Genomic DNA, 26,722 nt, shown 5'->3' on the forward strand with positions numbered 1-26,722 from the left:
TCCTTCCCCATCACACTTTCACATTTGACATCTAGCCTAGGAAAATTCACCGGAGTCTGCTTGAGGTGTCAAAATACGTATGCAGACACTTCCAAGCAAAAATCCTAAATCTTCTAGACTTTGTTGCATACTTAGGAGTCATAGATATGCCCTTCTATTGTTTCCTTGTGAATTGCTTATCCAGTCTCTTTTCCCAGTTTTTTCTAACCTTCTCTGATTGATTCATATGGTTATTGTGCAATATTTTATATGCCCTATGAATTATTAATTTTTAACAGCAGCTTCTGTTCTAGATTCAACTAAAAACTCTACTAGAACAGGTATTTCACTTAGGATCCTCTTAGTCCGTTCTGTTTGTCTGTACTCCCAATATCAGTCCCTGATAGGTCAGGCAGTCATAGGTTCATAGGTAGGTACTAGGCTGTCAGCCCTGGAGCCTATATAAGCCTAGCCAAAAATGTTCCCTGGCTTTCGCCACCCAAGAAAATTATTTTCCTGCTCCCCTGGCGAGCAGAACCACAGAAGTGATCCCCAGGGTGAATTTCCTATTTCCCATCCAGCTGTCCAGATTTTTCTTAAAGAGGGCTAATGAGGAGCTTTGCTTGACATGAATAGGTAGTCTCTTCCAGAGCATGGGAAGTCTCTGGGACAGGAATCTATCCCTCCAGCATGTTCTGTTTATTGTGGTGACAAGGTTTAGGTCCCTGGAGCATGTGGCTCGGAGAGATTGGGGATGTTCTAAGTGTTTCACTGTTGCAGTCATCACATTTGGGTTATCTGCTTGCAGCAGCCCTCAGTCGGCCTGATTATCAAAGTCTTGGGTCCTGCTTCGGTTGCTGTCTCATCTTTCATGACGTCAGATAGGGGTATAAAGCATGCAGCCGATGCCATTACATCAGTCTTTCTTGCTGTGCAGTGCCTGAAGCAGAAGCAGTTCGCAAGTGCCGGTCGACCGACTCCTGAAATTTTCGTTATCGAGTTTCAGAACCAAAGTCTTCAACTAAGCTAAGTACCCCGTTGGGGAACCTTTTTCTTGCTCTAAACCAATGTCAGTAAAAGTTAACAATTGTATTTCTTGTGGAAAGCAAATACCTCATAAAGATTTTCTTTCGTACTGCATTCCTTGCTTAGGCCCAGACCACGATGTACCTCGCTGTCAGATTTGTGCCTTATTCAAACCTCAAATTATTCGTTGTCGGTTCATTTATGGTTCTAAATATTTTGGTACTCGGTTCAATTATCCAGAAATGGCTTCGGTAAGCCACCCGACTACCGACATTCTGAAAAAACGCAAAGATAAAGATACAGACAGACCGCATAGGTCTAAAGCTGCTGACAACGCTTCTCCTAAGCTAGTTGTCAGTTCGCCGGTACTCAGTGAGGCACTTTCACAGCCCCTGATACCCGCTACTTCAGATTCACAGGCCTCTACTGAGACCCATTCGGAATCCGGTATGCCACGAGATGCTTCCTCGACTGTGGAAACTGCGGATGTCTCTACCTTGGATGGGTCCGGAGCCGCTGTGCAGGCACCAGCGTCTGAGGGTGTATTCAGGTCTACTGACTTGCATATTAAACAGACACCATCTTCTTCTTCAAGGCCTAAAACTCGATCCATGAATAGAAAACCAATGCCCAAACTGCATGGTCAGGCCCCTATGCCTAAAAACAAATGATAAGAATGTCTGAAGACCTTATTACTCTAATCAGGGGAAGCCACCCTTCCCCCTCTAAGAGACCTAGGACTGATTTTCCTTCTGATTCTTCTGATCAGGACTCTGAAATTTCTGTTTCCACTGATGACCAGGATTTACCCTTATCTACCTATGAGGATTCTGATGCAGAGGACTCCATTTCCTCTGCCTCCCCTCCAGAAGATTTCTCTTTTGGTGAAACCTTGCATACTCTTAGGGAGTATTTTCATTGGGAAAGCCAGGATTACTCTGACTCCAAAAAGAGGCTTAGGGATTTCTTATTCCTGCCCCAACACAGGCCTTTAGCTATACCTCCTGTACTGGACATTGTTGATGATGCTTTCTTGGAGTCTAGCCTGGCCCCTGACTCTTTACCTCCTTCTCCCAGAAAACCTGATAGGTATTGCAGGGTTCCTGATTCTCACAAGTTCCTTTTTAAAAATCCTACTGCGGATTCTGAGACCATTTCAAAGGGACACAAGGGCATTAAGGCTACTACTTCCAAAAATCCTACCCCCTCTGATAGAGATTCCAGGGCGCTGGATAGATGGGGTAAGAAGGTATACACTTCTGCAACCTTGGCCATTAGAGCCTTAAACTGACAGTTTCATATGTTAAAGTATCAGCAGCATATTATTGGATTGCTTATACAGGAAATGATGATTCCTTATTTTGCTGAAAATAAAGATTTACAGGATTTAATGCATTCTGCTGAAGAAATTAGAAAGCATACTTTGCAATGTGGTTTTGATTCATTAAAGGCATCTTGCAGGGCTGCTGTCACTGGGTCTGTACTTAGAAGACATGCTTGGCTTAAGGAGCAATCTTTGCCAGATCATGTTAGGGCTAAATTGCTGGATGCTCCCTTAAACCAAGACCACCTGCTTGACAACAAAGCAGAAGAAGTACTTAAAAAGATGGAGGAAAAAGCTAAATATATGCAAACTGTTAAAGATTTCCTACAAGTACAGCCTCCCAGATTTAGTAAGCATTGGCCCCCTAAGAATTGGTCCTTTCCTGCCTCTTCCAGGCCTTCTCAGTCCAAAACCAGAACCAGCAGAACACCCAGGCTGCAGTCCCAAGGGACTCACAGGACTAAGCAGTGGGGGGCTCCCAATTCCAAAGCAGGAAGTAGTAAGACTCCGCCCTGTGGTAAACTGTCTCAGTGACATAACTTTAAACCTTCCAAGCCCTTCTTAACTGACTGTTCCTTTAGGGGGCAAGATTGCCCTGCAGGCAAAAAAATGGGAACTCCTTACCCAGGACAAATGGGTTTTAAATATATTTTCCCAAGGATACAGATTCCACTTCCACTCCTTACCAACCCCAAACGGTTGGCCAAATCTACCCCCAAATCAGTGGGCAGAGGCTCAAAAGGAAGTTCTCTCTCTTTTAAGCATCAGGGCTATTCAACCTAACCCAGAAGAAGAATGGGGACAAGGTTTCTACTCAAGACTTTTTCTGGTACTCAGAAAAGACAATTCCTGGCGTCCTATCCTGGACCTGTCTATCCTAAACACATTTTTGGTAATCCCAAAATTCAAGATGCTAACTCTTCATCAGCTGCTTCCTATGCTAGGCAAAGATGCCTGGTTGGCAACACTGGATTTAAAGGAAGCCTACCTGCACATCCCAATAAGGGAATCTTACAGAAGATACCTACGCTTCAAAGCAGGCTACATGCACTATCAGTTCTCTGCACTGCCCTTTGGTTTATCTACTTCACCCAGGGTATTCACAAAGTGACTAGCTTCAGTCATTGCTTTTTGCAGGCAAAGAAATATTCAAATATACCCATACCTGGACAATTGTCTAATTCAGGCAGAAAGCCAGGACATACTACTGAATCATCTGGCATTTGTAAAGAAATTGCTAACTTCTCTGGGGTACACCATAAATGAAAAGAAATCACATCTTGTACCCTGCCAGCAAATTGTATTCCTGGGAGAAAGCTTGAATGCAACTTCCCAGATGGCCTACCTCACGCCAGAGAAACAAGTTCATTTGACAGCCTACTTCAAACTACTGGCCACAAAGACCGAGCTATCTGCAAGCCCTGGGGTTCATGGCCTCCTGCATTCTACTAATTCCATATGCAAGACTGCATATGAGGAAACTACAATGGTGTCTAAAAAGCCTATGGTGTCAACATTCTCAGGATCTGGAATCAATGATTCCCATTATACCTTGTCTGCAGATAGAGTTCCTTTGGTGGGCAGAAGCCTGCCACCAAAACAAGGGACTGCCATTCACTCTACCCCCTGCCACCCAAACCCTAATAACAGACGCATCCGACTATGCATGGGGGGCTCACTTGGTAGGAAGTGCATTCAGGGCAAATGGAACCCAAGTCAAATGCATCTGAATATCAATCAAAAAGAAATGTTAGCTGTACAGAATGCTCTGACAGCCTCCAAAGACCACATTCTTCCAGGACAATTATTGGTAAAGATGGACAACACCACTGTTATGTGGTACATAAACAAGCAGGGAGAAACTCACTCATACCCTCTCTGCAGACTAGCCATGGCTCTGTGGAACACAGCCTTGAGCTACCAAGTGCACCTACAGGCTCAGTTCCTGCCAGGAAATCTAAATACACTGGCAGACGACCTAAGCAGAAATCTCATAGACCCAGACAAGTTGAAACTGGAACCAAAGATATTCAACATGTTGGGAAACAAATGGGGGAGCCTAGAGATAGACCTGTTTGCCTCCCCCCAGAACTACCATTTGGACAAATTTTGCACAAGGACTCCCCACAAACAAGCTTGGAGAGTGGATGCCTTGTCCTTCACCTGGAAAAAACTATCAGTTTATGCCTTTCCCCCTCTGCCTCTTCTCTCCAAGGTACTACTAAAGATCAAACAGGACAAACCAAGAGCAATACTGATTACACCAGACTGGCCACGCCAACACTGGTGCCCCTTGTTGCGCAGTGTGTCACTGCTGGCACCATGGAACCTGCCTCAGACCCCTGCCCTGCTGTCCCAGCAGGAGGGCCAGATTCTGCACCCACAGCTTCAAACCCTGAACCCCCAGCCTGGCTAGTTACCTGATCTCTTCGTTACCATCCCTCAGTAAGCAAGTGCTGGATGTCATTCTGGAGACAAGGAGGCCTAGTACTAGAAAATCCTATGCTGAAAAATGGAAAAGATTCTGTTCCTGGAGCCAAACTCAGGGGATGGGCACAGGAGCACCCAATTTACCTCACATTCTTCAGTACTTAACTGAGATGCTTCACAAGGGCCTTTCCTTTTCCTCCATCAAAATTTATGCCTCAACCATTTCAGCTCATTACAATACAGAACCACCCCTCTTCTCTCATGCACTGTTGAAGCAGTTCCTCAGAGGGGCCAAAAATTTAAGACCACCCAGGAGAGCTCCTACTCCAACCTGGGACCACAACTTTGTATTGGAAAAACTCACTCTTCCTCCATTTGAGTCAGCTGCAAATGCAGAGTTGAAATTCCTTTCTTGGAAAACAGCCTTCCTTCTAGCCAACACTTCAGCAAGAAGGGTGTCTGAATTACAGGCCCTTATGGCAGTGGAGCCTTTCATCATCTTTTATGCAGACAAGGTGTCCCTTAGAACCAATCCCTCCTACATGCCCAAGGTGGTATCCAATGTGGCCCTTAATCCGTCCATTCATTTGCCAACCTTCTTTTCTAATCCACAGAACAAGGGGGAACGAATACTGCACTCATTGGGTGTGCACAGACAACTTAGATTTTACTTGGACAGGACTAAATCTCTCAGGAAATCTGAACAGCTGCTGGTTGCATTTGCTGCAGGGGCAGACGGGAGGCCATTTCAAAGCAAACCATTTCTAAGTGGATAGGCCACTGCATTCATTTCTGCTGTAAGCACCATGGAAAACCTACCCCACAGGGGATTAGACCACATTCAACCAGGGCTACATCTACCTCTACAGCCTTTGTCAGAGGTGTCCCTACCAGGGGCATCCTAGAAGCTGCTACTTGGAGTTCTGTACATAGCTTCACCAAGCATTACCACTTGCCAATTTTTTTCTAAATCCAGAGCTGGTTTTGCCACTGGAGTCTTGCAGGGCCTTATAGCTGGTCTTAATGCTATCTAATTACCTCCTCCCATCCTTAGCTTTGGGAATCTACCCAAATGTGATGACTGCAACAGTGAAACACGAAGAACATAGTACAGTTGTGTACACTTACCATAAATGTAAATGTTCGAGTGTATTCACTGTTGCAGTCCTGGTTACCCTCCCTCCAGCCCCCTGACTTGTATTGACTATACCTCTGTTCTTGTTTACTATGCTTAAAGCTTTTTGGTATATTTGCTTTTTTGTTGGAGGTGTAACCTTGTGTATAATTGCTTCCCATTATCTGACATCTGGGGCAAGAAAAACTGATGTAATGGCGTCGGCTGCATGCTTTATACCCCCTGACTACCTGACATCATGGAAGATGAGACAGCAACTGACGCAGGACCCAAGACATTGATAATCAGGCAGACTGAGGGTAGCTAAATAGATAACATTCATAGATCTACAATTGGCATTTCCTTCGAAATGATAATTTCTTCCTGTGTTAGGGTGAATAAAATCAGTATGTGAATTTGTATAGCAGCAGGCCTTCCATGAACCACAGGGTCTAGTCCCTTTCCTTTCCACTATATATCTATGAACACCACTTCCCTCAGGGCCCAGCAGGTCTTTCAGGGTCTTGTTTCTCCTAAAACCAAAGGATGGCTGAGTACCTATTGCTCTCATCTTCTCATCTGAGGCTAAGATCTTCCAGTTGTTCCTAATTATTTCACAGACCCCATGTATAGCACTACTATAAGTAAGCATACATTGTAGACCTTTATTCTGTAATTTCTTATTTAAAGTCTTCTGATTATCCACTTCCCTGGATTTCAACCATGGGCTCATTCTTTCCTACCTATAAGTCTTGTGTCTGGCAAAGGTCTGTTCCACATTTTGCTCCTCATAGCCTCTCTGACTGAAGTTACCTTTCAGTTGTTCCATTTTCATTGCAAAATCCTTCTCCCCTGTACATAATCTCGAGTATCTGCCTAACTGACCCTTAATGATGTTGTTGAAAGTATATCAGGGATGCATACTATCCCTTGCCAAGAGGCTATTCTTCAAACAATCTTTCCTGTGGAGTGTGGTTTTAAAACCCCTTGCATCCTGCTGCACTCTGATGTCCAGAAAATCTATCTCTGTTGTTGAATAATTCATAGAATATTTCAGGAAGGTTGTGGTGGATCCTAACTAACTAACTAACAAAACTTAAAAGTTCTGCCCCCCCCCCCCACACACACACAGAGCAAGACAATGTCATCCACAAAGCACTTATATAGATGTATCTTATCCCTCCATTTATTGGTCTGTCCTAGAACAAATTGCCTTTCCCAAAAGACAAGAACCATGTTGGCATACGTGTTCGCACAGGGGGTGCCCATGGCCACCCCCTGTGTCTGTCTATAATAATTCCCTCCACAAAGAAAAACATTGTACTCCAGGACCATCCTTAGTAACTCTGTCATTAATTTCAACTTATCCTCCCCCAACAATTCATTTCCATCAGCAAGCGTGTTATCGCTTCTGTGTCATAGTTATTACTGATCACTGTAAAAAGACTTTGTACATCTAAAGTTACCATAATATATTGCTGTGTATCTTTTGCTTCTATGGTATCTCTTAATGAAGTTAAGAAGTGCCCAGAATCTCTGAGCACCTCTGTAAAACCCATAACAAAGGGTCTCAGTAAATACTCCAACCATATTGAAAAGTTCTCTGTTAACCATCCCCTCCCAGAGACTATAGGTCTCATGGGAGGGTTGGTCAAGTCTTGTGAGTTTTTGGCAAGGCCTTAAAAATTGGTGTAACCGGATGTTCTAGCCACAAAAACTCAGATAAATCTTTGTCCACAAGGCCTCCAGCCAATAAATGTTTCAGTTGATATCTTACCTCTGAGATTATTCTATTCAGTACTAACGGGGAGATGAGGGTATAGGTGGAGGAATCTGATAACAAGCTTACTAATCGATCTTGGTAGAAGCCCTTATCTAAAACGACCACTGCCCCGCCCCTGTCTGCAATTTTAATAATTATCTCACTGTTATTCTGTAAGCCCTTAAGTGCTTGTCGTTTGTCTGTCAAATTATAAAAATTCCTCTTGCTCCCTTCAGATAAATAATTTAAAACATCCTGTTCACAAACCTTAATAAATGTATTAACTGTGTGATTAAACACAGGAACAAAAGTGCTGGGTTGTCTCAAAGTGACCCTAGCTGATGAATTACCATCAAACATACTTTGTAACATCAAATTCCTGCAAAATAACATAATGTCCAAAATTATAGTATTAAAACTGCTTGCTGTGCTCCGGACAAAGGTTAATCCCTTATTGAGTACATATAGTTTATCTACAGATAATACATAATTAGATAAATTAAAAACAATGTCATTATCACCATTCATTCTGATGTCCTCTTCTTTTTGAGTTCTCTCTGCTCGTTCAGTTGACGTGTCCAGTCCCCTTTCTTCTTGACTGGAGCTGGTAGGGTAGCGAAAAAACAGCAATTGCCGTCAATGCCCTGATTGTCTTTGGGCCTTGCTCCCTGAAGTATGTAATGTTCACTACTCGTCGTCAAAGACAAATTTCCAACTGTATTAGCTGAGTCACTGATTTCCCCTTGTATATTCCTACTAGGAGCTACTACTTCACAAACTGTTCCCTTGCTTTGCAAACTCACAGTATTTGCCAAATTTACTACCTCATTCTGGGCTGAATCTGGTTGTGTGGACAAACGTGAAGTAATAGAATGTTGAGGTAGTACATTCCGTACCTTTCCATTAGTAGACCGCATATTAGTGCTGGCACTCCCCCCTCTATACGTCCATGGAGTCTGTGTTCTTCCTTTCATTACTGTAACTGTATCTCGAGCTTCCTTTAATAAGTTGGTCTGTTCTCTCGGCCAAACAAAGATTTGACTGCTGTTGAAATCATTGTGGTCTCGATGCAATTTCTTAGCCTTTTGTTGCTGTAATTTTAAGTCAGTGGTGGAAAAGGTACAATATAAGTCATCCATACGCTTTATGTACCTTTCCTCTTTATACTCTGTTTCCAGTCGCAGTTGTAAAAGTTCCACCTCATGACTTAACATTTGTTCCTCAGGAGCAAAATACTCCAATGAAAGACGCATGTAGGAGAAGCCAGTTTCAATGTTAATTCTCTGCCATCTAGCCAGCAGCTCAGGATGGTGTTCCCCTTGCGATGGCATGCAGAACACACTCATGCCTTGTGGAACCACCCCAAACTGCAAACAAGCTTCCAGATGGTTATGTTGCCATTGTAACCTTTTCAATTTGTTAACTTTGTTGACAAAATCCGCCACAGTCTCTTCAAATTTACGACTATTTTCTGTTGTTACTGGATTTAAAATAGTATTACAGGTTTTTATATTTAAATCCAGTTGCAAAAGGGAATTAGTTGTAACAGTCAATCTCTTTCCGTCCTTGTCTCTATTAATAAGTAATGCAGAACGTTGAGTAGTTTCCTGCTCAACACTTACTTTCTCCATAGTGTGTGAAGTATCCATGTCACAAATTCCAAAAGTAAAGTCCAAAAAACAGGAAAACATCACCAAAGGCAGCCACTTAAACAACCAATGTCAAAAAATCCAACAAAGCAGTTGCCACCAGTTTGAGAAAGTATTTATTCATCTCTGATATAAAACCAGCAGGTAAAATAACAGTTAAAACAGCAAATAAAATCCAAATCAATGTAAGCGCTTTCGGGTTATTACCCTTCTTCAGACAATGCATTACTGGTAAGGGCAAATATTTAAAATCCTTGATGACCAATCACTATTCAATACTGAACCCGCCTTTTTTTAAGGGCGGGCTTAATGGGAATGATATCATTGAGGCCAGGAAACCTATGGGCTGTCAATTCTGTGATCCACCTAGTTTCCTCCATTTCAGTTTTATTTACTATATCGCCCCCTCTGTTCCCTTTCGTTATAGTCCTAATAACTATAAACCTGAAATGATGTCCTGCAAATGCTGAAATGTGTCTAAAAAGAGCATTATGTTCATTCTTCAGCCTTATGGCTGACAAGTGGTTCACTATCCTTGTTTTCAGCATACAATTTGTTTCTCCTGTATAATAACAGTTACAAGATTGGCAGGTAGCTACATAGATAACATGCATAGATCTACAATTGGCATTTCCTTCGAAATGATAATTTCTTCCTGTGCTAGGGTGAATAAAATCAGTATGTGAATTTATATAGCAGCAGGCCTTGCATGAACCACAGGGTCTAGTCCCTTTCCTTTCCGCTATATATCTATGAACACCACTTTCCTCATGAACCAGCAGGTCTTTCAGGGTCTTGTTTCTCCTAAAACCAAAGGATGGCTGAGTACCAGCTATGGCTCTCATCTTCTCATCTGAGGCTAAGATCTTCGAGTTGTTCCTAATTATTTCACAGACCCCATGTATATTACTACTAGAGTTTGGAGGTTACCTATGTCTTTGTTTATAAGCTCCAAGATGATACATTCCATGGCCTTGCAGACCAGGCTTGTCAGGCTAATGGGATGGTTGTCCTTGGGGTCCATGGTGGCACCCCCTTTGTGGAGTGGGATAACCGTCACTGTGTGCCATTCATTAGGCACAAAGCCTGAAGTGAGGCTATGACTGAACATGGTACTTAGGTGGGGTGCCAGTTCGTTCTGTAGTTCGTGCAGAATGCAGCCTGGGATGTTGTCTGGTCCCATGGATGCTGTGTTCTTGGCTTTGGAGAGTGCGGTCTTTACTTGTGCATATGTGATAACAGGGGTTTTGCATTCTTCCGGTATAGAGATGGGGCCCTTTGGGGAGTGAGGGGGGGGGTAAAGTTTGCACTGAACCTATCTGCCAGGATGTTGGCAATATCAGTTGGTTCTGTATATCTAGTGCCATTGTACTGTAGCTCAGAGCAGATCTGAGTGTTGCCATTGAGATTCTTGACATAGCTGTAGAATGGTTTGTGGATGTCTTTAGTAACAGTGGCAATTTTATTTTCATAACTAGCTTTGGAGGATTTTATGAGGGATCTCAGCTTCTTACTGAGGCTGACCAGGGAGTTCCAGCAATCAGGAGATTTTACTCTTTTTTGCAACAGCTTCTTCCTTCTGTTGTAGAGTTTGTTTATGGCAGGGGACCACCAAATTGGCTTCCTTTTTTTGGAGGATACCATCTTGGTTCTTTTGGGGGTGGCATGATCCATGCACTGAGCATGTGCTTATACAGTGCATTTGTATAGGATTCAGTAGTCGTACCTCTTTATTCCGTCAGCATGTGTGTCATGAAGTTTGCCACTTATGTCTTAAGAAGCATGAAGTTGGCTTTGGAGAAGTTTTTTTATGGTGGTTTCCTTAATGAGGGGTGGGGGGCGGGATATTGATGTCTAGGATGATTAGCTTGTGGTCTGACCAGCGAGGAGTTGACCTCTGGCATGGAACATCGGTTACCCATATTGGTTATGACCAGGTCCTGGATATTGCCATTGGTGGGGGTATGGACAAGCTCCAGGCATTGGAATTTATGAATTCCAAAAAGCGTTAAGCAAATGAGTTAGTACATGAGTAGTTTCCCCAGTTGATAGTAGGGTAGTTGAAATTGCCCATTATTAGGATATTGGGCTGTACCTTAATATTATCCAGTATATCAAGGAACGTGGAGTGGGCATCCTGGGGCATGGTGGGAGATCTGTAAGAAGCTACAACCTGGATTGCAGTTTTGCCCAGTGATAGCTGCACTTGGATAATTTCGGGTACATTATGTTCATAGGTTCTCCAACCTGCAGTCCACATGTCTTCCTGACCTCTTCCCACTCTTTTACCTTTCCCTCTTTATTTGCTGCCAATACCTTAGCCATCTTTCTCTAATACTTTACAGCTCCCTCTTGCCTATTATCTATACCCCTAATTACAGTCATCCATCTCGGCAAAATCTCCTTTCTCCATTCTCTTGTTGGCTTAGTTCTAATAATACTAAGAGTGGACCAAATATTGATCCTTGTGGGATGCCAACAGTGACCATTAGGAAGGAGACTTTATTTCCTTTTGACTGTTTGCTGCCTGTCAGATAGCTATGGAACCATGGTAGAGAAAGCTGAGTTAGGCTGAGACAAGAAGGTTCAGTAAGATGATGTTGATGGGATACATTGTCAAATGCTTTTGATAAGTCTAAGGATAGTGAAGATACCAGATTGTTGTCACTCCTTTGCTGGTTTGTGATATTGGTGAATATGAGAAGAGCAGTGGTAGACTGTGGTGAGGTCTAAAATCATGTGGGGTTCGGAGAGGAGGTTGTTAGAGTTAATGTAATGCATACGTTTCGAGTGGATGCATTTTTCTAGTAATTTTGACAGAGGGAATGGAATGGCACTAGGTCTGTAGTTAAAAAAGTCTGTTTATGTGCCATTTTTGTGGAATGGTATTATATAGCATGTTTTTCCAGAGGGAAGGGGTATATCTCGCAGGTATGGATCACTTTATCAGTACGGATACAGGGAAAGCTGCAGTGACAGCTGCTATTTTTAAGTATTCTATTGAAAGTTGGTTGACAGCTGAAGATGTTAGTTTTGGTTTCAGTACAGATTTCCTTATAGTAGAGGTGTAGATTGGAAGAAGAAGAATGAATGTTGTAACATCCATCCACTTGGCCAGTAATCAAGGAGCCTGAATCCTCACCACTGACAAAACTGAGTTATGTTCACTTTGAACAAAAATAGATACACAAAGTATTTCCAGAAGCAACTCTCTGCATCAAACACTATTTCCCTTAAGAGCACACAGGAGACACACTTAGCCCAGGGTCTGAGTTTCCCACTCTGTCTCTCTCCAGGCCCCCAGTAAGACTCTCCAATGGCATAGCTGTAGAGTTGTGTCCTAGCAGAGTGTCCAAGCCAAGTCCTCCAACACCCTCTGTGTGAAACCAGTGCTCTGTGTCCCTGTTCCAAGTAGCTGACACACACACACACACGCACACACACACACACACACACACACACACACACACACACACACACACACACACACACATATCTGGGAAAGGCGGGCTAGGTTTACTTGCTCTGCTACCGTTTGCCCAGACTATAAGATAGTTACACTCCAAAGCCAACTACTCTAAGGCTCTTACAAAGGTATCCAATTATATGGAGTGAAATTAATATTAATACAAATGGTAGTGTTTGACCAATGCAGTAAGGCTTCCAGGAGTGGCCACAGTGTCACCAAATAAATGTAAGTACTCTCATTTCTTTGAGGGTACTTAAATTTATTTGGTGGTAATTTATTTGGTGGTAAAGTACCAGCCACAGTAAAAGGTTCAAATATATGTAATGATAAATAATAAAAGAACATGAAAATACTAAATATATATTTACAGTAAGCACCATAGTTTGAGTTACAGGAAATATTAAAATAATACAGATGAATAGATTCACACAGATACAGAAAAACAGTATTTATCTAATCTCACTATATTTTCCTGACTGATCTAAAGAATCACTATTCCCTTGTTACTTACTAAAGTAAGGCAAGATGAAGTGTGGGAGTGATCCCTCTATGTCAGGTTTCTAAAGCAGACTGCTTGTAAGACTTCAGTCTCATCTAGTATTAAAACATCATTTTTGTGCTGGATTACAGAATGACATCATATACTTCTGGTCTTCTGACTCCTGGTCCCCATACTGCTCCCCTTTACTAGAAACTGAACCAGAATCCTGCACATATGTGTTACCATGCAAACAGATAGAGCTTTGTTAAGATGTGTTCCAGCTTCTGGAAGTCATAAAACAATTTTAACCTTCCACCCAACCAGAGAAGTAATTAGTTCACCCCTAAGGACAATACAGAAGGCTTCCTAGTTCAGACTTTTTGTTTCTGGCTACATTGAGACCTGTGAGATACAATCTTTATGGCCTAAATTAAGTAATTTAATTTCAGGATATTTTTCTAAAAGTTAGCTGGGGCTGAGCTTAACCTTTTCTCTTCCAGTGTCCTCTGTTACAATATTAATTTCAACAATTATAATCCAGTCTGACATATGGGTGTATTTCTTTTTTCTTTCCAGCAGGACCCACTGTTGGTACATTTTTAACACAAGCAGCTTTACCAATACATTTTTTCAACACCAGCACTTGTACAAATCAGTTTGATATACAAATGACATATAATTCTTTACAAAACTCCAGCTAGCTATGCTGGCATATGTTACACGTCCACTGCCCTACTTCTCCTGGCATAGCTGGCAGTACCTCACATTGTCACAAATGTGACTAGTTAGGATAGGATGGGAGGAGAGAAAGTTGAACTGCTATTATTATTAATCAGAGATAGTACTTGTTTTTATTTAGTAGAGGAGTTCGTTGAGATAGTATTGAGTTGGTAGTGTTAGAAGAAAGACAGGGTGTGTGGTTTGGTCAGGAAGTAGATTGTCTAGTGATGACCAAACAAGACTTGGATTTTTTTTTGTGCTTATATTGGAGGTTGGTATAATAATTTTTAATCCATTTTAATCCACTCTTTGGTGAGATTTCTGAGATGCCTAAATGTATTTTGTGTTCTGCCTTTGTAGAAGTCTTTTCAGGATTTGTCTGTTTGAAGCATGACATTTTTCGTTTTTTTAGTTAGCCATGGTGCAAGGTTTTGTTTGACTCTTTTTATGGATATAAGGTCTAGGCTGCTAACATATTTATAATAGCTTCATTAAAGTATGAGGCAGTGGCATGAATTTTAATATGTTCCAGTTATATTAGGTTAGAATATTAATAAAGGTGTATTTGTTAAATTTTGTTATAATACGTATTTAGTTATAAAATTATGCTTTTGGTTTGGGTACTGTAGTTTCTGGCAGCATAGGTTGGGAAGGTGGTCACTTATTGTGTTTGGCAGACATCCAGATGTTTGAATTGTGCTTTGCTTGTTAGCAAGTATCCAATCTAAAATCAAATGTCTGTCAGAATTTTATTGATGCTAGTGGTGGAAGTGCTTAGATGTGTAAAGCTGCATAAGTTCATTGATTCTGGTCACCTAACAGTCTATGTTGAGGTTGGCTAGTATAATAGTTTATTGTTTGATATGATAAGCTATCCGGTTGAGGATATCTTCTGTTGTAGAAATGTTACCAGGTGGAATATATATAGTCGAGATATACAGAGACTTTCTGTTGTTGATTTTGAGGAGTAATATGAAGATTCTGCACTGGTTAAATTTTACAGTCTATAATGGGGTGGTATTATTTCTAACCAGGTTTTGTAGATAATGGCATCAAGATAATGTGAAACAATGGCAGAAAAAACACGGTAACACCTTTCTGTTTGTGATGTTTGTTTTTCCTGTTGAGCCTATGCATATTAAGTCAAGGGGGGCTGACTTCATTATTTAATATGTCTTTCTTTAATCAAGGTTCAGTAACTAGTATATTGGGAAGTGAGTATCTAGATATATATTAGTGTATTGGATTTTGTTGCATTTACTTCTCACATTCATATTTATTAGCAGGTGTTCCAATGTAGAGGTAGATGGGTAAGAGAGCTAGAAGCATGTGCAGTTGTGCTGGCTGGGGTGCTGTTTAGTGGGGCCAGAGTTCAGGTAAATGTCACCACTGAGTTTCTGGTTGGAGTTATTGTATATAAAGGAGCAGAGCCATTTACATTTTAGCTTAGGTTTTACTGTAATTTTTGTTGGTAAGGACTTCAACTTGATATATCTGTAGTTGAGTCCAGAGAAAGTAGAATGGTAGTGGTATGGTGGCCCATCTCTGGGCGAGTAATCAAGGAGCCTGAAACCTTACCATAGACATTGGAGAGGATGTTCACTTGGAACAAAAATAGATACGCATAGTATTTCCAGATGCCACTCTCTGCACCAAGCACAATTTCTCTTAAGAGAACATAGGGAATACACTCAGTGTGGGGTCTGGGTTTCTTTCTCTCTCTCTCCAGGTCCCCAATAAGACTTCCCACTGGCACAGCTGTAGAGTTAAGTCCTCATTCAAGTGTCCAAGCGAAGTCTTCCACCACTCTCTCTGTGAACCCAGTGCTTTGTGTCCCTGCTGCAAGCAGCTGACACTTTTGGAGATTTGATTTGCACACACACACACACACACACACACACAGACACACACACACACACACACACACACACACACACACACACACACACACACACACACACACACACACACACCTGTGAAAGACTGGCACAGATTTGCTAGCTATGCCCCCTTATGCCCAAGTTACAAGGTAGTTACTGCCGGCAGACACTCCAAAGCCAGCTACTCTAATGTTCTTAACAAGGGTACCCAATTATACTGAATGAAATTAGTATTAATACAAATGGTAGTGTTTGACCAATGCTGTAAGGCTTTCAGGAGTGGCCACAGTGCCATGAAGTAGATATAAGTACTCTCAAAGGGTAAAATACTCTCTAAAAAGACCAGCCACAATGAAAAGTTCAAAAATGTTTAATAATAAATGATAAAAGAACATGAACATGCTAAACATCTATTTACAATAAACGCCAGAGTTTCAATCACAGGAAATATTAAAATAACAGGTGAATATATTCACACAGATACAGAAAAACAGTACTTATCTAATATCACTATATTTTCCTGACTGATCTAAAGATTTACTATTCCCTGGTCACTTACTAGAGCAAAGCAAGATGAAGTAGGTGAGGGGTCCTTTTTTGTCAGGCTTCAAACACAGAGTGCTCTGAGACTTCAGTCTCATCTAGTATTAAAAAAAACATAATTTCAGTAATGGATTACAGAATGACATCACATACATCTGATTTCTGGTACCCATGCTACCCCCCTTTCCTACCAACTGACCCAGAATCTCGCACTGTGTGTCAATAATATACACCCATAGAGCTTTGCTAAGATCTGTTGTAGCTTCTGGAAGGTTTAAAACAATAAACACTTCTACTCTTCCTACATGTGCTAATAAACCATTAGCTGTCACTGTCATTTCGTCTCTGGCTGCATTCAGAAATGTAAGGCCTAAATTAAGTAATTTAATTTCTTAGTATTTTTCAAAGTTAGTTGGACTGAGATTAACATCTTCTCTTCCAGTATCCTATTTACAACACTACAGTCTGATATAAATGTATATTTCTTTTCTCTCCAGCAGAACACACTGTTGATACGTTTTACTACAAGCAACTTTACAAATAAATTTTCAACACAACTATCTGTACAAATCAGTTTGATATACAAATGACATATAATTCTTTACAAAATTCCATTTAGCTGTGCTGGCATATGATACACATCCACTGCCCTACTTCTCCTGGTATAACTGGCAGTACCTCACATCATTACAAGGCGATATTTAAGGGGAGCACACCTTCGGGTGTGTATTTCTGCCTGTTGTGATTGGCTTTCTGAAATACACTTTGCTTTCTTTTTTTTTTCAAGAATCCTATTTTCATTTATTGCACATTTTTCCATGTTTTAGTGGCAGTGAAGTTGTGTAATGAACAGCAAATTTGTAACTCTGCAGGTAGCTTTGTTTTTCCTTGACGAGTACTTCTGGACTTCTTTCATCTGTTTCCGTTTGCATCTTCATCCATTCTTTTGAAAGACCCTTTATTGCAGAACCTCCATCGCATGGCTCCCTGACAAGGCGTAATTCTAAGCCAGTGCATTCCTACATGCATATTCAATGTCCATACACCCACAGTGTCTTTTTCCTTGTGTTTGTCATAATTATTGTGGTCTTTTAGTACCATTCACACTGTTTTAGACCAACAGCTGACAGGGTATGGAGGGGTGATGGTAGTTACTTTCCACTGCACCACAAATTAGCAGACAAAACAGTTCCATCCTTTCTTTGCTCATTGAGGTTCTCCCTCTAAATTTTGAAGTGGAAATGTAGTTAATAATATGTATAACTGTGCAACAGAATTAACATAAAGGAGTGTTCCCTTTCACTGAGGTACTGCAATGTCAAATTGGGAATATGTGAGGTGGGGGTTGTGGAGAGCACAGTACCTGGATCAAAAAACAGTTTTCACTTTTTAAGGTTAATTCTGTTTCATATTGTACATATAGTTAACTGTGATGCATAGTTGTCCATTGTGGTTACCTGCTCCAGAACCTTCCTGTGTTATGGTGTCACTCTTACATCCCAATTGGCTTGTTGTCTAATCATCTATGGTTTTTTATCTGTTTATAGATAGATAAATAAATGTTGATATATAAATACACACACACACGTGTAGTGAATGCTGAAGATACCGAATAGGATAGGTGCATGATCTTTGCTTATTATAAATAAACTGTTTTTCTAGTTGTGGAGCAGAAATGTGCTGTAATTTCAACAAACTTAAAACCTGCATTAAAAAAAGTCAAAAATAGAGTATGTTTCTTTTACTGCATTGGAACATATTGTACTATATTTACATTACTTCTGTTTTGTTTTTCACTAGTCTTGTAATACAGTGGAGATTTGTGAACAGAATACAGAAGCAGATGACAGCTTTTAAGGAGGTATATCTCTGTGGTATTTCTTAGAACTATAATTATATCACAAAGAATACTGTTGTATATTGCATAGTCTTTAAAAGCTTCATATATCATAAACAAAAGCCTGGTTGTCCAAATGCTTTCAGAATATATAGAATTTCGTATAAGTCTGTTACTTTCTGTAGAAGAATTTCTGCTTACATTCAGACGTGCATTCTGTTAGAACACGCTCCAGAATTTGTTTTGATTGGCTCCTTCAGACCAGAGTGCAAAATTATGCCATTGTGAATATTATCTGCTTTAATCCTGTTTTTATTATAACCTTTAGACTTGTATTATCCTTGTATCACTTAACGTGTCTTTGAGTACATCTCAGTTCAGTTTGGTTGTTGGCATATAACCCTACTTCCAGTAACCTACAGCCACATCTGCAGCAAATGGTTTGGGCAATTACCAGAATAGTCATATCTGGCTGGTTCATGTCCATTATTTCCATTAAGAATTCTGGTTAAGAAGATGTAAACTGTAGCATTTTCTACTACTTATATCCTGCACTAGCAGTACAGTAAAATGACACTTAATTTATGTTTTATTTATTGAATTTGCTGACCAGGTAAGTCTGACTATGCACAAAGTCCCCTTTTTGGCAGAAGCTCAGGGAGAAAGGCTTCAAATAGTACATATTACATAAAGATATATACATTGTGTAGATAAAACAGCATTTTACAAGAGTATACATAGTGTAGTGAATAAAAGTATTTTGTAAAGGTTTGTAATTGGTATAGAAAAGTCATTCAATTGTATTTTGAAAAGTCTGTGTAGCAATGGAATCATTTCAGTTAGTACAATAAGGCAGAGATACAGATTATTGTTTTGAGCAAAGGATGATGAGAATAATTCAGTATGCACACCTGCATTTCACTGGACCACTGCATGATGAATGTTGTAGTGGATATTTAATGGTATTTTGTTACTGGGCTGCTGACAGTTTAGCAAGGAAATCACGTTTTAAAGCCAGTCAGACAGTTAGAATAGGAGATGAAGGCTGCATAGAACAGGTATGTTGCACTTTCATTTGATAACAGGAAAGAAGAGGACAGTGACATTAGTATTTGGTCCGTAGATGTGTACTGAGCTAATGACCACAGTGGCCTTTTTAAGCCTAGCCATGCATTCCAAATCCGACAAGTTCTGGTACCCTCGGTAGTGTAAACAGAGGCATGGGAGATGAAACATTTACAAGCAAGGACCTGGGAGCTGAACCATTTACAGGCAGCCTGCCTCCATTAGAGACATAGGTGCCAAAGCAGTGATGAATTTCTAGTTCACCATCCAGTTGTCCACGTTATACTTGAAATGGCATAGGGAGGAACTCTGCTTCACATGGATGGTGAGCCTGTTCCAGAAGAAGGGTTAGTCTCTGGGATGCATACTTGTCTCTCCAGCAGTTCCTGTTTATTTCACAAGCAAGATCTAAGTATTTATAACAGGTAATTCTGGTGCTGTTTGTTTTACAGATATGCAGGAGATCCATCAGGCAGCGGTCCAAAGATGCATTTTATGCCAAGCATAGACTTCCCTTCAACAGCCTATAAAAGACAGAATACATAATAGGATTTTGAGGTGGTCTGCATTAGACATGTTATTTATGCTCTATATTCTTTTAGTGAAGAACTTCTGTAGACGTTCCAGTTGTTGCATATGCCTGGTTAGCTACATACTGAAGTGGGCATTATACTCAATAATAGGTCTGATAAGTGCCAAATTCAATGGAAAATGACATTCTTGGACCTAGATACTATAACTTTATTTATAAGTTGCGCAACATAGAATAATTTCCTCACTACAGTGGACATGTGATAGTCAAAGGCTTCATTACAGTCAACATGTGTCCCCAAGTCCCTGACTACTGGGTCGACTCTTAGGAACGTGTTGTCAGTATGGTAGTTACCAGGGGTGGCTGACTTCCCAAAAGATACTGTTATGCATTTTTTTGGAGTTTAGTTTTAATCCATGGGTCTGACACCAGTTGTTGGTCTGTGCCATTCTTTCTTGGAGGACATTAGTGTCAGTAGGGGATTCTATGACTGATTCTAATTTGCAGTTGTCTGAAAATTTGCTCAGCTAGAGGTCCTTGACACTGGCCTTCACTTCAAAGAAGCAGATGCCAAAAAGGACTGATCCCTGAGGGACTCTGTTGGTGACTGACCTCTTTGTAGGGGTTAACTCCTCAGTTCTAACTTAATGGGTCCTGTCAGCCAACTGGCTATCCCCACTAGGTGACATAAAGGTTTATACCTAACCTCTTGAGTTTGTCAGCAATGCAAGAGTGGGGGTATTGTGTCATATGATTTGTCCAGGTCAAGGTAGGCAAAATGAACCATTTTTCCCCTGTTCATTGCTTTGGTGTCCTTCCCAGAGTCCACCAGGTTGAGTAGCCATGACCTGCCCTTGATGAAACCAAACTGGCTTGAGTCCAGTATCTGGAGGGTTCCTGTGTCATTATTGATCATTTCCATGGCTTTGTGTATGAGACTAGTGAGACTTCTGGGTCTGTAGATAGCTCACCTTTGGGCAGAGGGGTGATAGTTACCATTCTCCATTCGTGAGCCAAGAAGCCTGTTTGGAGGCTACAGTTAAATGTTACATGATTTGTAGAAGGCAGCCTTGGATAGTGTCCTGGCTCATTGTCACAGTGTTCATTGCCTTAGAGAAAGCATTGAGGACCTGTTCCCTAGTGATAGGTGGGAGAGTTGTATTTGATGGTATTTCCTGAGGGTAGGCTAGGTGGAGAGGGGGGGGGTAAAGTTAAAGCTGAATGTACCTGCCAGTAGGTTGGTGCCAAAGGAGGAGGACAGAAGAAAATGTTTATTTTTTAACATGCTTGTTTAAAGGATTTTTTTGTGGGGGAGGGAGGACACTGTATGTAGGTGTAGAAGGAAAGATACTAAGAGGCCGAGAATGTAATGTAATGCCTTAATGCTTTGCTTTAAATCATTATTTTGTATCTACGTCGTATGTGCCATGCACAAATATAAATATTCACCAATAATGCAACTTAAACCAAAGTCTTTTAGTAGAGAAGAAAACTGTCTCTAGTAATGTCCTTTGTAGAATAATTCCTTTACAACATCTCCTTGAAGTGATCCAGGACTCAGTGAAGAAAATCAGGCTGAGATACATAAAGAATTGCTGCAGTGAAGAGGCACAGGCTGGGATTCACAAATAATTGCTGTGCTCATGCACACCATTAATGCCTGCAAGCTCTGATGCTCATTGTAGCAGAGAGCATCTTGTAGATGCATGTCTATATGTATAGTGCTGCTGAGTGGATTCTCCACCTGAATAAATAAATAACCGAGCAATGCTTTGAGGACCAAATACTGAGCAGAGCAATAAGCCCACTTGTAAGAGTGCCGCAGTGTGGTGACAAGTTGATCTCTAGATATGGCACAGTGAATAATATTGTGAAACTGAGCAGCATAAATAGCAGGGCAAACAGACTGTGAAGCAGACGGCTGAACATTGGCTAAAGCAGACAGATGGTGCTGCATCAGTTCTAAGTAAGATTTATTATACAGTAATGTAGGTGGCCAAGCACATGTGGATGCTCAGTTCAGCACCATATTGGGCTGGAAAAGAGATACATGGGAAAGTTGAAAAGGAAGAAGTGCAACCAGAGAAACAGACAAGGCTAACCAGTACGACCATGCAAGGTTGGAGGAAGACAGGTTAACTATATATATATATATATATATATATATATGTATGTGTGTGTGTGTGTGTGTGTTTTAATGTTTTTTTGGGGAGTGGGTTGAGCGTGATGGGTTGAAAGGTAATATATATAATAGAGTAAATTGATAGGGTGATGTAAGGTATTGAGTGAAGATGTACAAACATTAAATAATAAGACAGATGGGGTGATTGTTCATACAAAAGGTAGGGTGAGCAAGGGATGGTCAAAGTTATACAGAAGGTAGATAAATGATGGTGGAAAGAGTTGGACAATGCAAAAAATATAGAGGTGACACATTAGGAAGGAATAAGAGCATGAAAGAGATGTGGTAGGGTGCTTACCTGGTGGGATGATAGGACACTCCAGAGGATAAACTACGTAGCTTCCATTATCTTGGTCTGGACTTAGAGGGCTGGTGCCATGGGTCGGTTAACCCACAGGTGGTCCAATGGCTAGGGCATACTATTCACTCCAGAAGGCGTTCATATCTGCCAAGGCTGGCATCTGAACACCATTCCTCACAATGCACACCAACACCTGCTGGTGGCTCTATGTCAGGACAGGGAACAGAACCTGGCTGTCTTCCTGAGATAGTTTTTCACACACACCCCCAAGAGGGCGTGACATAGCCCCACTGAACACAGCTTTGGCTACAGAAGCAGCAGTTGTCTATGATGGCCCTAGCAGATGTTCTTCATTAGAACATACATGCAGCCAGTCTACAAAATCTTAGGCACCCTTCCATTTGTGCTGCACATCCATCCTGCGGCCTATGCATGAGACTACAGGGTGGTATTTAAGGAACATATGGGCATAAAATCATCCGAACCTTTTTGCTGCCAGTCCATGAAGGAATAGTTTATCTTAGTCATAGTTTGTCAGCCGTACTTCCTGTTCCGGCTACAGTCATTGTCAGCAGCTAAATACCCCATTAGTGACCCTTCCTTTTTCCCTTTTATTTTTCGGTAGAAAGATGTACATTTCATATTATCTAAGAACAGGAAATGTGATTACAGTAGAGAGATCCCTTTACCAAGGATAAATATTCTAAGTGTCTTTTTTGCCTAAGCCCTGATCGTAGCTATACAGTGTGTTCCATCTGCCAGTTCTTTGTTCCTAAAACAATTTGCAGTTGTTTGAGTTCCCTTAACCTTTACATTAAAAAATGTCTTCAAGCTTTGATGAGTGCTAGGATGGCATTTGAGTCATCCCCCACCAGCCTAAAAAGAAAACTAAGAAATTAAAAAGAAGAGACAAAGTTATCTGAGAAGTCTGCTTCTTTTAGTCTAAATCAGTCATCTCTCTGATGCACTTGCTTAGTTTGCGGACCACCCACTCACTACCATACCTGTTCCTGCTGTCGGGACCCCTCGCTATACCAACAAGGTGCAAGTTTTCTGCACGTGCATACCAACCAACCAGACAGCCAACTCAGCTATGAAGGGGAGAATTATAATTTATCTTCCCTGAGGAAACTGGAAGAATCCTTCAAATTCCTGCCAGGGAAGACGTACCACAGCCCCTTATAGATCTATATTTGGAGTCTGCTTTCTTCATGCTGTTTTCTTAGAGACCACTAAGAAAAGGAAACAAAAAACAGGCATGTTTCTCCTCCAGCTCTACCTGCTCCTTCCCCTAGGGACCCTTCAGCATGAGTGGTTCAGTTTCTCACAAGGTCTCCTACAAATTGGCATCTCTTCTGTTTCCAATCCTCATTAAAGAAAGAGGGAATCTTCTTCTGAAGAAGAGCTTTCTTCAGAGTCAGAATCAGAAACTCTTGAGTATACTTCTCAGATTCACTTTCCTGTAGTCTGTGAGTCTGAAGCAGACAACACTAGGTGTTCAGATTCCCCTCAAGAGGAACTAACATTTGGTAACACCATTCATAAAATGGTGGAACACTTCAACTAGAAGGGTAGACAGATATCTGATTCTCAGAAAAAGTTTTATGACCTTTTGCATATGGAAGTACCAAAAACATCTACTATTCTACCTCTTCTAGAAGCTTTGGAATATACCTTTTTGTCTGCTTCTCTGGCACCTAAATCCCAGCTACCTGTTTCGAAGAAGCCAGAAAGGTTCTATAAGGTAGCTGACACCCATAAATACTTATATAAAAACCCAGCTTCAGACCCCACAGTTATTTCTATGGAATCTTATTAAATGTCCATATTGCTTCCTTCCACCAGTGCCTTACCAAATGACAGCATTAACAGGGTCACATGGTCATGCACAGATATGGTAAGAAGGTTTTCAACTCTGCCACCTTGTCTTTCTGTGCTATTAATTACCATATTCACATGACCAAGTATATGCTTTCTATTTTAGATAACATGGCTAAACTAATCATTAACATTCCTGACTTGTATACTAAAGGCTCTTTACACAACATGCTTAATTTAGCCTTCCAAATAGCAAGGTATTCCATTAAACGTGAGTGTGAAATTGCTGATGCTTCCTCCAGAGCAGCTTCCACCGGTTCAGTTCTTAGAAGGTATGCCTAGCTCAGGCTACAATCCTTAACTGATGATGTTCAAGCCATGCTTCTTTGTGTACCTTTAGACAAAGATAACCTGTTTCACCTCTTCTGCTGAGGTGTTTCAGAAACTAGAGGAAAGATAATGCAAGGTTTTAAATAACTTATTTTCTTACCTCCATCCCTAAGTTCCAAGGGAACTACCCCTATAAATCTAGACCATTTTTCTACAGGTCTTAAAAGTCTTCTTAACAAAAAGGAAAAACATTTTCAAGAAAAAAGGACTGGACAAACCTAAGTCTGTATTCAAAGGTTCCAAGTTTTGACTGTTTTGTACTCCTCTTCCCCCCATCCTTCCACCTTGGCTTGCCCCCTTCTAACCTAGCAGGGAGACATTCTCCATTCCCCGTTTAGCAAGCAGTAACTTCAGATCCTTGGGTTTTGGACATAATGAAGAACTGGTAGAGACTGCTCTGAAATTCTCTAACAGTGACTTCAGGGATTCCTTAGGTAACCTCAAATCCACAACACCTAGTCTTTATAATTCTGTTTGATCAGCTTCATCAGGGGAATATAGAACTTGTCCCTCTTTCTGAAACAGGAAAATGTTTTTACTCCAGGTTCTTAGGTGTCCATATATATCCACATGTAAATAACTTTTTACTTCAGGACACTTCTATTCAAAAAATTCTTCAGGACTTGCACTTCACAACCAACCTATTTCTGCAGTGAGGATTCACTCTCAATACCTGGAAATCCACTCAGTCTGATGTTTCTAAGTTTTCATCTGGATGCCTCCTGCATGATGGTTTTCCACCCTCTAGATAACAAGTGTAATTCCTGACAACCTACTTCCTTTTCTTACAAACATTCAAGTAACCAAAATTGGAATTGCTTAGACATAGTAAGGCCTTGCTGAGTTTAACTGTGATGGCTGCCAAAAAAGCAATTACTAGAAAATGAAAATCACAGTATAAACCAGTCACACTAGTAGTAGTGAATATAGTAACAGAGATAAATGAACTGGAAGTGGGATCTTTAAAAAAAGGGTAGTATCGAATTATATAGAAACAATGGGAATTTTCAGAACAAATACATGCAGAATAATGTTTTAGAGGAGGAATGAGTGTTAAGGGAAGGCAGGAAATGATTGAGCTATTTAATATTCAATTTACAATTACTGTATAGGAGACTGCATGTGATGTATAATGTTTGCAACTGAAAATATGTCAATATGGTTTTTATATAAATGTGTGATTGTCTATGTCGTAAATGATAATTCAATAAAGATGTTTCTTGTTTAAAAAACAACTTCAAATGACATCTGCGAGAGAGAGAGAGAGATTTTGAGAGCCCAGAGGTTTGTGGAATCCACAATTCAAGAATCCCATATGCTAGAGTCTTCATGAGGGAGTGGTACCTCGAATCACTTTGTCATTTTGGGCCCAACAATTTCATTCTTTATCTTCTCAAATCCCATTCTTGCATTTCATGAAGAAGTAGTTTACGTGAATGAGTGAGATAAAAAACTCAACAAACAAAACGTTTCAACAGATGTGCCAGATCTTGCATGGGGAGCCTTTTTAGAATGCATCAAGGTTCAAAGAGTCTGCTCCAAACAAGACAAAGTCAAGCATGTAAACATCAAAGAGATGGAGGCTCTGATCCTCACTCTTCAGACTCTTCATCACCTTCATATTGCAGGGCCTCTACGGATTAACAGCTAATATGACTTTCTTGTGGTATGTCAATAAATGAGGAAAGGGATTCAAAGTCTTACTCTGTTTGCAAATATGCTATGATAGCGTAGGACTTTGCACTTCACTATAGCATCTTACTCCAGAATGTTTACACCCCCTCAGAGCAAAATTCAGTGGCAGGCAACTTGAGCAGATTGGAGGCAGACCCTCATGAATGGGTGTTGAACCAGCTGGTTTTCCTTCAGGTTGTCCATCAGTGGGGAACCCCTCAAAACGATCTTTTGCCTGCACCCTGAACAAGCAGCTAAGACTGTTTTGCACCAGTGCACCATGCAAAGAAGCCTGGAAAATGTTCACTTTCTGTTTTACATGCCCTCCCTTTCCAGTCATCTCAAAGATCCTTATGAAGGTTCAGAAAGATAATCCAAAACATGTTTGGTGACTCCCTTTGGTTCTACCTCCTTTTTCAACAAGCTAAGGACAATCACCACAAGTTACCACATATGATGGACTTGTTCATACAGCTAAATGACTGTCTCATTCATCTCAACTTAAAGATATTTAATCTCACAGTCTGGATGATAAACTTTTAATTC

The 26,722-nt window shown here is 40.8% G+C and overlaps 1 protein-coding gene across 1 annotated transcript in view; it reads left to right on the plus strand.

Annotated features, from left to right (window-relative positions):
* NEDD4 (NEDD4 E3 ubiquitin protein ligase) overlaps window positions 1–26,722 on the plus strand; it is a 1,779,469-nt gene that overhangs the window by 1,453,120 nt on the left and 299,627 nt on the right. Inside the window, exon 20 of the mRNA XM_044078965.1 lies at window positions 18,178–18,238. Coding sequence (XP_043934900.1) covers window positions 18,178–18,238 — 61 coding nt within the window. The remainder of the gene's footprint in view (window positions 1–18,177; window positions 18,239–26,722) is intronic.

Source organism: Protopterus annectens, chromosome 7.part1 (genome assembly GCF_019279795.1).
Source record: "Protopterus annectens isolate FY-2018-M chromosome 7.part1, PAN1.0, whole genome shotgun sequence".
NCBI lineage: Eukaryota > Metazoa > Chordata > Ceratodontiformes > Protopteridae > Protopterus > Protopterus annectens.